General features: G+C 27.0%; 2 protein-coding genes across 2 annotated transcripts in view; one reads left to right on the top strand and one right to left on the bottom strand.

The window, feature by feature from the left end:
- LOC113372995 (H/ACA ribonucleoprotein complex subunit 4) overlaps positions 1 to 12,003 on the bottom strand; it is a 32,164-nt gene that overhangs the window by 4,274 nt on the left and 15,887 nt on the right. The window lies entirely within an intron of this gene.
- On the top strand, positions 369 to 8,246 carry LOC113374095. Its single transcript, XM_026614361.1, has 8 exons — positions 369 to 375; positions 1,955 to 2,098; positions 2,166 to 2,267; positions 4,707 to 4,874; positions 4,980 to 5,099; positions 5,177 to 5,245; positions 5,779 to 5,855; positions 8,042 to 8,246. Exons 1-8 carry the CDS (start codon positions 369 to 371, stop codon positions 8,132 to 8,134), a joined length of 780 nt encoding a protein of 259 aa, XP_026470146.1. The 3' UTR covers positions 8,135 to 8,246.

The raw sequence follows: 12,003 nt of genomic DNA, 5'->3' as shown, positions 1-12,003 counted from the left end.
TTTTTTATATAATTATTATATAAAGTCTAGAATACTTAGTACATTATAATAAACAATCTAACTTAAGTAGGGATACAAAAAGCACATTTATTTTGCAATGTGATATCAGTAGAAACAATTAATCGATTAATAACTCTGCAAATTAGTAAATAACAGCTCTGTTTTTTGCTTAATCTACTTATTCAATATTTTCTCAGTTTGAAGTTACCGTGGAATCGAAAAAGAAATTATCTAGTGTTCAATCCCGTAAGCGCAAACCTACGGAAGATTAAATTAATATTGGGCATTATTGATGAAACATTGCGAGCTGATTTAGTTAAAACGAAACTTTTTAAAACATATAAACAAATTATAATCGGAAATATAAAATGGGGAGTCAGTGCTTAGAAAATGACATATTTATTCCGGGAAATTAAATTGTAACTTTTTTTTTATTTGCAAATGTCTGGCTTCCGATGAATTTTGAATGTTGATGATATGTGGTTAGGGTTATGGAAATGGAACAAATATGAAAAATGGAAGCAAAATTTACTTTGGAACAAAAATCTTAAGTCTTGTTTGTACCTAGTGGTGTCCATACTCTAAATTTAATAATTATTAACTATACAGAAATAATACATATCAAATATAATAAGTTTTTTTTTAATATAGTTAGAAATGTGTAATTTCTATGCATTTTTTTACTGATTTTTTGACAATACTTCTAAAATACGTTAAAAATTTAACTTCAAAACTGATACTCTGAATATGACCGGAGGGCACGGATAAATACAATTCGGATCTTTTGATATCTGTTTATATTTTGGATATTGTAAATAATTAAATTATTGAAAATTAAATTAAATTTAAAAATCCAACATGAAATACGAGTGTTATGATTGAAAATGAAAAGCTAGTTTTTTTTAGCTCTCTTGGCATGATTTGCTCAATAGAATAACTCGCATAATAAATAAGTAAATGTTTCAAAATCCAAATATTAATATTGCACATACGTTAAAATAATTGAAAATTTAAAAATATTTGATTATAATCAACCCGCGAATCGCCTCGATTTTCTAAATAAATTTAAAATCAACCTATTTTATACGGTTTTAGATTATATCTGTTTGTTTGTGTACTAAATCCAGAATAATTAAAAATTAATTTTTAAAAAATATGTAAATATTCATATAATTTTAATGACAAACTGTTAGAACAGTTAAAATTAATAGGGGGGGGGCGCTATAAAAAAAGTCAAAATTAGACTTTTGATCGACGTTTTCTCAAAAACGCCTGAACCGATTTCAGAAATTTAAAAGCTATTTGATGTATCTCGATGAGGACTATCGTTTGTCAGTTTTGTGTTTTCTTTGTAATTTGAAAAAAAGTGTTAAACTTTTCGACCACATTTAATCTCAAACTACCGAACCGATTTTAAAAAATCAAAAACTGTTCGAAATATATTATTTGGGAATGATACTGATTAGTTTTAGGTGAAAATCTACCGAGCCGTTTTCTTGTAATTAAATGTTGAAAAAAAAAATTAAGACGATTTTTATGAAACTTTTTTTGGCGATATATATCATGGTCTTATAGAACTTCTGAAATATTACGGCCTTACGACAAGTAGTTTAATTTTTAAAATTCATCAAAGTTTGAGAAAATGAGTAGTTTTTTTGACGTTTGTTAAAATTAAAATTAGACGAGCATACTAAACCATTAAAGTCCTACGGAAACTGGTTCAATTATAAAAATTATTGATTTTTGAAAATTTGCTCTTAGAAAATACTCCGAGTTAACGCGTTCGTTTGTTTTCAATTATGTGTAATAAATCCACTCGGAATACTTTTAATCACTCATGAATTAATTTATATTTCATTGATTAAGTCGATTATTTACACATATCGAGAAGTTCATGTAACTTGCCTCAAGTCAAAATACCAATACCAACTAGTTATTTTATCATTTTTTCTAGATGTGACGGATTTGATAAATTCGCAACCACGATCTTTATCAATTGACAACTTAGAAAATCATTCTCCAGCATCGGGACGGCATTCTTTAGGAAGTTCGCCTATTAATGTGGTATCCAACGCCTTTCTGTCTCTCGATTGCAAAGGTAGGTAACAGCTAGTATGTTTCACTGTAGTATATTAATACTAATATTTTATTTATTTATTTTGCAGTTTTGGATGACAGATCTTCTGCACATCATAGATCGGATGATACTTCTAACGACAGCGCGAGTAGCACTACGAAAAGTACTGAGACGACTGTTACCAGAAATGGTAGGACTCGAATACATATCTAACTACTAACTGGATGTTGCATGAATTTAGAGTATTTAGTTATAATCATATACTAACATTTCTGGACACATTATAACAAAGTAGTGGTATATGGCATCGTGCCTTAAGACAAATTGCTGGAACTTCCCGTACCGTAACGAAATATTCGAGGAATATTGAATGTTTTCTAATAGATTATTATAAATACTGTAACTTTTACTTATAATGAATATAAATATTCTATAGGCAAAATATAAGAGCTTATGCATTGAACGCGTACGTTTATATATGTTTACATGGAAAGTAATTTTTTCCTGCATATATTTATTGCCGATCAAAATAATATATTTTTTTAATACAATATTCTGGTTGTAAAAGAATTCAAAGAGTTTAACCCCTATGATATTTAATTTAAAAAAAATAATAATATTATATATTAATAACTAACAGTCTTTCGAGTAGGTGATTTCCTACTTAAATTTTTAAATATTTGTTTGGGTGACCTGGTAATTTTTCATGTTATTTTTTAAAAAGTAATATAAACAAAATTTATTCAAGCCGAGTTAGAATGAAGGACCTTATCTCATATTTCTAAGAATTATATATAAACTGAATTGTTAGGTTAACATTATTTATTTCGAGCATATAAGTGAGCTTTAGAATTTTAGCTAGGATTAAAATTAAAATCAAAATCATTTACGATATTCAAAAAAAAAGATTTTTTTCTTAATTTTGAAACCAAAAAATCTTATTTTTTTTGCATTTTCTAAAAACTACTCTTTTCTTAACATCGTTAACACAAGCTAATCGGATGATTTGTACTTTCAAAAGCTGCAGTTTTTTACACATTTAGCTCCATATCTTCGAAACGGCTGGACCTGCCTTTGCCAAAAACTAATCGGCTCTTTTCCCCGTCAGTAAGAATCGATTTTTTTTTATAACTTCCTATAGGGTAAATTATGGTAATCGCAAAAAATCGAAAATGAAAATTTTTATATATCTTTACGTTTCAAAGATTTCTGAACATTTATGCTTGTATGTATGTTCGGATACAAATTTTTGTCGACGATTTCGGGAACACGGTTTAACTGATTTCAATGATTCCAATTAGATTTGTATCGATAAGGAGACGTGCTGATTAGTTTTTGGCGAAGACAGCCCAGCCGTTTCGGAGATACTAGGCAAAAAGTGCCAGAAACTGTATTTCAGTTTTTGAGAGAACGGAGCGTCCGATTTTTATAATTCAAAAAACATTTTACTTGTAATGACGACATGAATAATTGAATAATTGATAATGATTTTTTCTAAGGCAGCTCTGGCGGTTTCGGAGATATACAGGAAGAAGTACCAAAAAAAGATATTTGGCGGTTCAAAATAATCACTAGACATATGCACAACAAATTATCAGATATTTCACGGAGAATTTAAAAATGAGTACTAATTTTGTTACAATTTTTTAGGGTTCCATATCAAGATTTTTAATTTTTAAACTTAAACAAATTTCAAAATTTACAGAAGATTTTTTTATTCAAAATTTTCAAAAATATACAAAGTTTATTCAATAAATATAAACTTTAAATTTACAATTGAGTTTAAAAATGAATACGTTTTATATGCATTATAATCGTAATAAATAATAATAATAATTAAGTAGCCATGAAGAAAAACTATTAGATAAATATATTCATGTATCATAAAAAAAAGAAATGCATATATCCTCAGATGAATTCATGCGGCATCTTTTGTTAATGTAAACATTCTTAAGTGTTTTTTGCGATGAACGATAAAATATATAGTATTTATAATTATCTATTTGAAAATATTTAAAATAATTGTTATTAACCATTGATCAATATTTATTGATTATTAATTTTTTTCGCCAATATTTAATTGTGGTACGGGAAGTTCCAACAATTTGTGTTTAGGCACGATGCCATGCACCACTAGTTAAAATATGTATAGTAATTATATTTATGTAAAAGCATGTTGTTTGTTCTATATTTTTTTTGCATGCTACCCTACCATGTATGTTTTTGCTTTTTTTAAATCTTATTAATTAGCATCGATTGATATTCTTTATAACAATCTCTCTAATCATTTATTAACTACATTAATTTCTATGATTTAGTTCGTAAGATTTTGTACTGTAGCACTTAATACACTAATCGCATTAAATATACAGCTTCGTAATTGTAAGAAATATATCCTCAGATGAATTCATTAGGCATCTCTTGTTAATGCATACATTCTTAAGTGTTATGTTGTTTTATCTATACCATGTTGTTATCCATAATTAAATAAAAAAACTTAGTATTCACTTAGTATTTGTGTTTTGAGTTTAGCAACTTTCACTAGTCATCAATCGAATCGTAATTCAATTACCCCAATGCACCATGTTTCATTTTAACAATCATTTCTGTACCATCCACCACGAATCAGGTTCCCATTGCTCAGTGTGGTCCAGGCCAAATCAGACAAGTGTAAAACCTAGGCCCTGGTCGGTTTCTGGTGCCGACAGACAGAATACTGACTTCCAATTCTACGATGAACAACTATCACCGTCATCTCATAATAACGACTCACTGCTCATGGACGGCATGGATAATGGTAAAATATAAAAAGCCACAGTAATAAGAAACACATTATTTCATACAAACATTCGAAATGCTTTTTTCCTGGTGTGTCTGTTAAAGTGTTGTGTCATTTTTATAGAATTGACTGGTATCAACAAAAATATGGTCGGTACAGCAACCGGTGGTAGTATACTGGGTATTAGTCCTGGTACGATTGGGACAAGTCTGGTTGGAGGAAGTATTGTTGGAATTACGCCTGGTATGTAATAAAAAAATTTATTTTATAATAAAAATGTCATCATGTGCTGATTTTTTTTATTTTTTGTTATTTTATAGGTGCTGCTTTAGAACGACGAAGTGTGAAAGAATTAGCTGCAGGTTTGAACCGTATAGAAAACCCTAGAGGTACTTAAATTTTCATTTTATTATTTAGCCGAGTTAATAACAGTTTTTCGCAGAAAATCCTCAGAAACAGCTTTGATTTTGTATTATTTTTTTCTGAAAAATTGTTTTTTAATATTATTCAGAAGAGGAAAATAATTTTATTCTTCCTTTAAGAGAGATAAATGATAATTCTTAATGTTTAAAAAATATGTATGTTTATTCTTAATGTTTAAAAAAAATCGTGTATAAATTTCCGCGTTATTAGTCATTATAAGTACAGTTGTTATTAACAATTAATTATTTACATTATATATATTTTCTGTTGGTCAAAAAATTGATTTTATAAGTACCATTTTTCATCAAAATTAATCTGATAAAAATTGAATATCTTTGATTTTGCATAATATTAAAAAAGTAAAATTAGTAAAATCGGAATTTCTAATGTTGCTTGTCCTCTATCCTTTATTGACTCGGCTAATTGTTTTATACGTGTTTACAGCTATTTCTTATTTCTATTTATATTTTATTTATTATTTTTTTCGATTTTTGTTTAGATTTGCCTCCAAAGTCTTTAGACAACATACCACGTAAATCAATTTCTAAAAGCAAATTGATTACATCCAGGTTTGAGGTTTGTTATCATTTTTATTTTATTTTTTATTAACATTAATTTATTATTTTATTAATATTATTTATTTATTATTAACATTTATAATAATAATTTTCACTCCAAGAATTATTGCAGTTTATATATTTCTCTTTTTTTTTAAAAAAAGCTTAATTAATTTTTCAAAGGAGTAGTTTTGTTTTAGCCAGATTATTCCATTTGCTAATTTCATATTTTATCGATGTTTTAAGTCACTCTGAATCATTTTGCGTTAAAATTAGTAAAAGTGTGTGTGTGCATGTGAGGCAAAATTTGATACATCGTCTTCAGTTTTTTAAGAACGAAATGCATAATTTTCTAGGCGATTTGCTACATTTTTTTGTTAATATATCACATTTTTTTATTGTTCGCAACATTTTTGGACAATTTTCAACATTTTTAGATAATTTGCAACATTTTTAGACGACTTACAATATTTTGAGACAATTTGCAATATTTTTAGACTATTTGCAACATTTTCAGACAACATGCAACATATTCGAACAATTTGCAATAATTTGCAAGGCTCTCAGACGATCTGAAACCTTTTTAGACTATCTGCAATGATTTTGGACGATTTGCAAAATATTCAGACTATTTACAATAACTTGCAACACTTTCAGATGATCTGCAACAATTTTGGCTGTTATACAACATTTTTTGACGATCTGCAACGATTTTAGGAGTTCAATAATATTTTTAGACGATCTGCAACATTTTGAGATATTTTGCAACATTTTTGGACAATTTTTAACACTTTCAGACGAATTGCAACATTTTTTTATGTTTAGATAATTTTCTGCATTTTTGGACAATTTTCAACACTTTCAGACGATCTGCAACATTTTTAGACGGCCTGAAATATTTTTAGAGGACGTGCAAAATTTTTAAATGATTTGCTATATTTTCAGACGATTTGCAATATTTTCAGACGATTTGCAACACTTTCCGAAAATTTGCAACACTTCCAAACGATTTACAATATTTTGCAACATTTTTAGACGATCTGAAACGATTTTTCAACAATATTTTTGGATTTGCAAAATTTTATAGATGTTTTCGGACAAGTTTTAACACTGTCAGATGATTTGCAATACTTCAAGATGATTTAAAATATTTTGCAACAATTTTAGACCATCAACAATGATTTTTCAACAATATTTTTAGACGATTTGCAACATTTTGAGATATTTTCGGGCAACTATCAGATGCTTGGCAACACATTCAGAGAATTTGCAAAATTTCAGACAAATTGCAATATCTTCAGACTATCTGCAACTTTTTTAGACGATTTGCAACACTTATAGACAATTTGCAACATTTTTAGGCCACATGCAACACTTTCAGACGATCTGCTACATTTTAAGACAATATGCAACTTTCAGACCATCTGCAACACTTTTTACCTAATATGCAACTTTTTTTAGATGTTTTTAGACCATTTGCAACATTTTTAGATAATTTGCAATATTTTTAAAGTGTATCTAGAACATTTTCATAATATTTTTTGGCAATCTAGAACATTTTCAGAATATATGTATAAGATTTTAAACATTTTTAGGGTCATTTTGAGACTATTTGAGATCATTTTAAGACTCTCTAGAACATTTTCAGACTTTCTAGAAAATTTTCATTTTATCTAGAGAATTTTCAGACTACGTAGGACATTTTTTAAACTTTCAAAGTCATTTTTAGATGATTTGTAATATCTTTAGACGATTTATCTAGAAATGTTTCATAATTTCAGATTATCTAGAACATTTTCAAACTATCTAGAACATCTTCAGACTTTCTAGAAAATTTTCAAACTATCTAGAGAATTTTCAGACTATCTAGGTCATTTTTAAACTTTTAAAGTCATTTTCAGATGATTTGTAATATTTTCAGACAACTTATCCAGAACAATTTCAGATTATCTAGAACGTTTTCAGACTATGTAAAATATTTTCAGTCTTAACAAAACACCTTCCGTCTCTATTTAAATGACCGATGTGAAAATATTTGCAGTTTTAATGAAATTTAATTAGTCTACATCAACATCCTAAAATATTATAGGCCTACGGAAAGTGGTTAAATTGTAACAATTTATGAACGATTGGAATAATAGTAAAAGCAAAAATAATTAGATAGCTTTATCATGTTATTATTATAATTTATATATATTTTTTCAGGAGACTCTGGCTGAAGCATTACAACAACCAGCAAAAAGATCTGTAACTCGACATAGTATAGTTCGTGACACCCGTGACTCAGTTGATGTATGACACTGCTGTACATCATTCATTATTTATGGCTTAGTTTAAAATTAAAATTTCAGTATTTTTATAAAATTATGTTTCCCATAATCCTGCTTTAAAATCGCTGGTTCGAGCTGCATTGGTAAAAGTGTTCTTTTGCTTGGAAATCAAGAATGTTGATTCAATCTCATATGATGCATCACGAGATAGTTAGATACATTCCAAAGGTTATATTTTATTCATTTGCTTTTAATTGATTTTTATTTATATGTCTCTGTATTGGTCACAATAATAAAAAACGATAATTATCATATGTAAGAGTTAACAAGTCAAATTTAACAAGTAGGTGCTGTACTGACGGACAACAAGATAGAAATTATATGAAATAAATAGTATAGTAGAATAAATATAAACCTAAATATTCGACTTCATCATAGTTTTTCCCAAGAGGGAAATTCTTCAGTTGCCAAATTTTATAACTATAATACTATTTAATGGTTTTTTAATAATAAAAATATATTTTTATTATTGTTTACTGCTGTACAGTACCTCTGATCTTATGTCATGTGATGTGATATTTTGATATTTATTTAATAAATTCTATATTAATTTAGATGTAAATATAGAAATTATACTGGTTTTATTAGTGAATATACGAAAACTATTCTTAATATTCTTTGAACCTGTATATAGAGTTGCCCTTTTATAATTACTTTAGCCTATTATGACTTATATTTAATCAAATAAAAAGAACTACAAGAATAATGATATTTTATTTTTGTATATAAAATTTATCCTATACTTCCTGTAAATTTTACCGATTTTTTCATTTATTTAATTGTCTAATAATGTAAATATTAATCTTGAAGATGTATTCATTTGTTTAGTTTTTAAATATTTTATTATTTACCATTTGTTTACTGAGTTATACGATTTTATAGTTTGGCGATTTTCTTCGTCATGATTTTGTTCCAAAAGTTAATTTTTGGTAAATGCGGTTGTATAAAGAATTTTATAAGTTTTTTTATTTATATTGAACAAAAGTTATGTGTTTGAACAAAATTTTGCACAATCGAAAAACGCGCAAACAATTTATTTGCAAAGTTATACGATACGATTTTATACTTTGACGATTTTTTTCGTCATGTTTTTGTTCCAAAAGTTAATTTTTGGTAAATGCGGTTGTATAGAGAATTTTATAAACTTTTTATTTATATTGAATTATTTATATTGAAAGTTATGTGTTTTAATAAATTTTAGCACAATTGCAGTCGAAAAACGCGCAAACAATTTACTTGCAAAGTTATACGATACGATTTTAAAATTTGACGATATTTTTCGTCATGATTTTGTTTCAAAAGTTGATTTTTGGTAAATGCGGTTGTAAAGAGAATTTTATAAGCTTTTTATTTATGATATACAAAAGTTATGTGTTTTAACAAAATTTGCACACTTGCAGTCGAAAAACGCGCAAACATTATTCGCAAAGTTATACGATACGATTTTAAAGTTTGACGATTTTTTCGTCATGATTTTGTTCCAAAAGTTGATTGTTGGTAAATGCGTTGTAAAGAAAATTTTATAAGCTTTTTATTTATGTTAACAAAATTATGTGTTTTAACAAAATTTTGCCACAATTGCAATCGAAAAACGCGCAACAATTTATTTGCAAAGTTATACGATACGATTTTAAAGTTTGTCGATTTTTTCGTCATGTTTTTGTTCCAAAAGTTGATTTTTGGTAAATGCTGTTGTTAGAAAATTGTATAGGCTTTTATTTTTATTAAACAAAAGTTATGTGTTTTACAAAATTTGCACACTTGCAGTCGAAAAACGCGCAAACAATTTGTTCGCAAAGTTTAAGATGCGATTTTAAAGTTTGACGATTTTTTTCGTCATGATTTTGTTTCAAAAGTTGATTTTTGGTAAATGCGGTTGTAAAGAGAATTTTATAAGCTTTTTATTTATGATATACAAAAGTTATGTGTTTTAACAAAATTTTGCACACTTGCAGTCGAAAAACGCGCAAACAATTTATTCGCAAAGTTATACGATACGATTTTAAAGTTTGACGATTTTTTCGTCATGATTTTGTTCCAAAAGTTGATTTTTGGTAAATGCGGTTGTAAAGAAAATTTTATAAGCTTTTTATGTATGTTAAACAAAAATTATGTGTTTTAACAAAATTTTGCACATTTGCAGTCGAAAAACGCGCAAACAATTTATTTGCAAAGTTATACGATACGATTTTAAAGTTTGTCGATTTTTTTCGTCATGTTTTTGTTCCAAAAGTTGATTTTTGGTAAATGCTGTTGTTTAGAAAATTGTATAGGCTTTCTATTTTTATTAAACAAAAGTTATGTGTTTTAACAAAATTTTGCACACTTGCAGTCGAAAAACGCGCAAACAATTTGTTCGCAAAGTTTAATGATGCGATTTTAAAGTTTGACGATTTTTTTCGTCATGATTTTGTTCCCAAAGTTAATATTTGGTAAATGCGGTTGTGTAGAGAATTTTATAAGTTTTTTATTTATATTTAACAAAAGTAATGTGTTTTAATAAAATTTTGCACAATTGCAGTCGAAAAACGCGCAAACAATTTATTTGCAAAGTTATACGATACGATTTTAAAGTTTGACGATTTTTTTCGTCATGTTTTTGTTCCAAAAGTTGATTTTGTAAATGCGGATGTATAGAGAATTTTATAAGCTTTCTATTTATATTTAACAAAAGTTATGTGTTTTAACAAAATTTTGCACATTTGCAGTCGAAAAACGCGCAAACAATTTATTTGCAAAGTTATACGATACGATTTTAAAGTTTGACGATTTTTTTCGTCATGATTTTGTTCCAAAAGTTGAAAATTGGTAAATGCAGATGTATAGAGAATTTTATAAGCTTTTTATTTATATTAAACAAAAGTTATGTGTTTTAACAGAATTTGGCACATTTGCAGTCGAAAAACGCGCAAACAATTATTTTACAAAGTTATACGATACGATTTTAAAGTTTGACTATTTTTTTCGTCATGTTTTTGTTCCAAAAGTTGAAAACTGGTAAATGCAGATGTATAGAGAGATTCATAAGCTTTTTATTTATTTCAAACAAAAGTTATATGTTTTAACAAAATTTGCAAAGTTATACGATACGATTTCAAAGTTTGACGTTATTTTTCGTCATGATTTTGTTCCAAAAGTTGATTTTATATTTATATTTTAGATAACATTATTAGACGATGTACAACATTTTCAAACGAACTGCAATTTTTTCAGACTATCTACAATATTTTCAGGCTATTTGCAATATTTTAGACAATATGCAACTAGTTCGTAGAGCATTTTCACACTATCTAGAACATTTTTAGATTATCTAAAAAAATTACACAATCTAAAACATTTTCTGATTGTATCTAGGACATTTTAAAATTATCTAAGGTCCACTAGTACTAGTATTACTTAAATTTGAATCGGAATTTTGTGATTTTGTACCTATGTATTGTACACTTTTTGCAAAAAAAAAATAAAATGTTTAATAAAAGTACTCAGTATCAATAAACAGTTAAAATATTAATCAATAGAAGTTATTAATACATATAAGTAACATAAATAACTATAAAAATCAAATAATAAATATAATAAGTATATATTTGAATTTAAAAATAACGTTTTAAAATTTTGTTCCCATCTTTTATCTATGCTTTTGTTTCGATTATATAGATGGCATATAGTGTCTCATCTATATTTACGTTTTTCGGTCATCTTCGGATTCGTGATTGGTGTGTGTTTATAACCTCACAATTTTATATTCATAATTAAAAAACACTTGTGTGGTTTTGTGAATAATAATAAAAAGTATATATGATTATAACTAAGTACGTGGTAAATCCAGATATTATA

The sequence above is a fragment of the Ctenocephalides felis genome, unplaced genomic scaffold (genome assembly GCF_003426905.1).
Source record: "Ctenocephalides felis isolate EL2017-DRISC unplaced genomic scaffold, ASM342690v1 CF-g0.4_SCAFFOLD_01604, whole genome shotgun sequence".
NCBI classification, from domain to species: domain Eukaryota; kingdom Metazoa; phylum Arthropoda; class Insecta; order Siphonaptera; family Pulicidae; genus Ctenocephalides; species Ctenocephalides felis.
This window is presented reverse-complemented; position numbering and strand designations above follow the sequence as displayed.

Excerpts from the sequence above, each read along its gene's own strand:
- LOC113374095 (XM_026614361.1), top strand. Across the intron at positions 2,099-2,165 it reads TCTGTCTCTCGATTGCAAAG|TTTTGGATGACAGATCTTCT; the intron begins GTAGGTAACAGC and ends TTTATTTTGCAG. Across the intron at positions 5,246-5,778 it reads CCGTATAGAAAACCCTAGAG|ATTTGCCTCCAAAGTCTTTA; the intron begins GTACTTAAATTT and ends ATTTTTGTTTAG.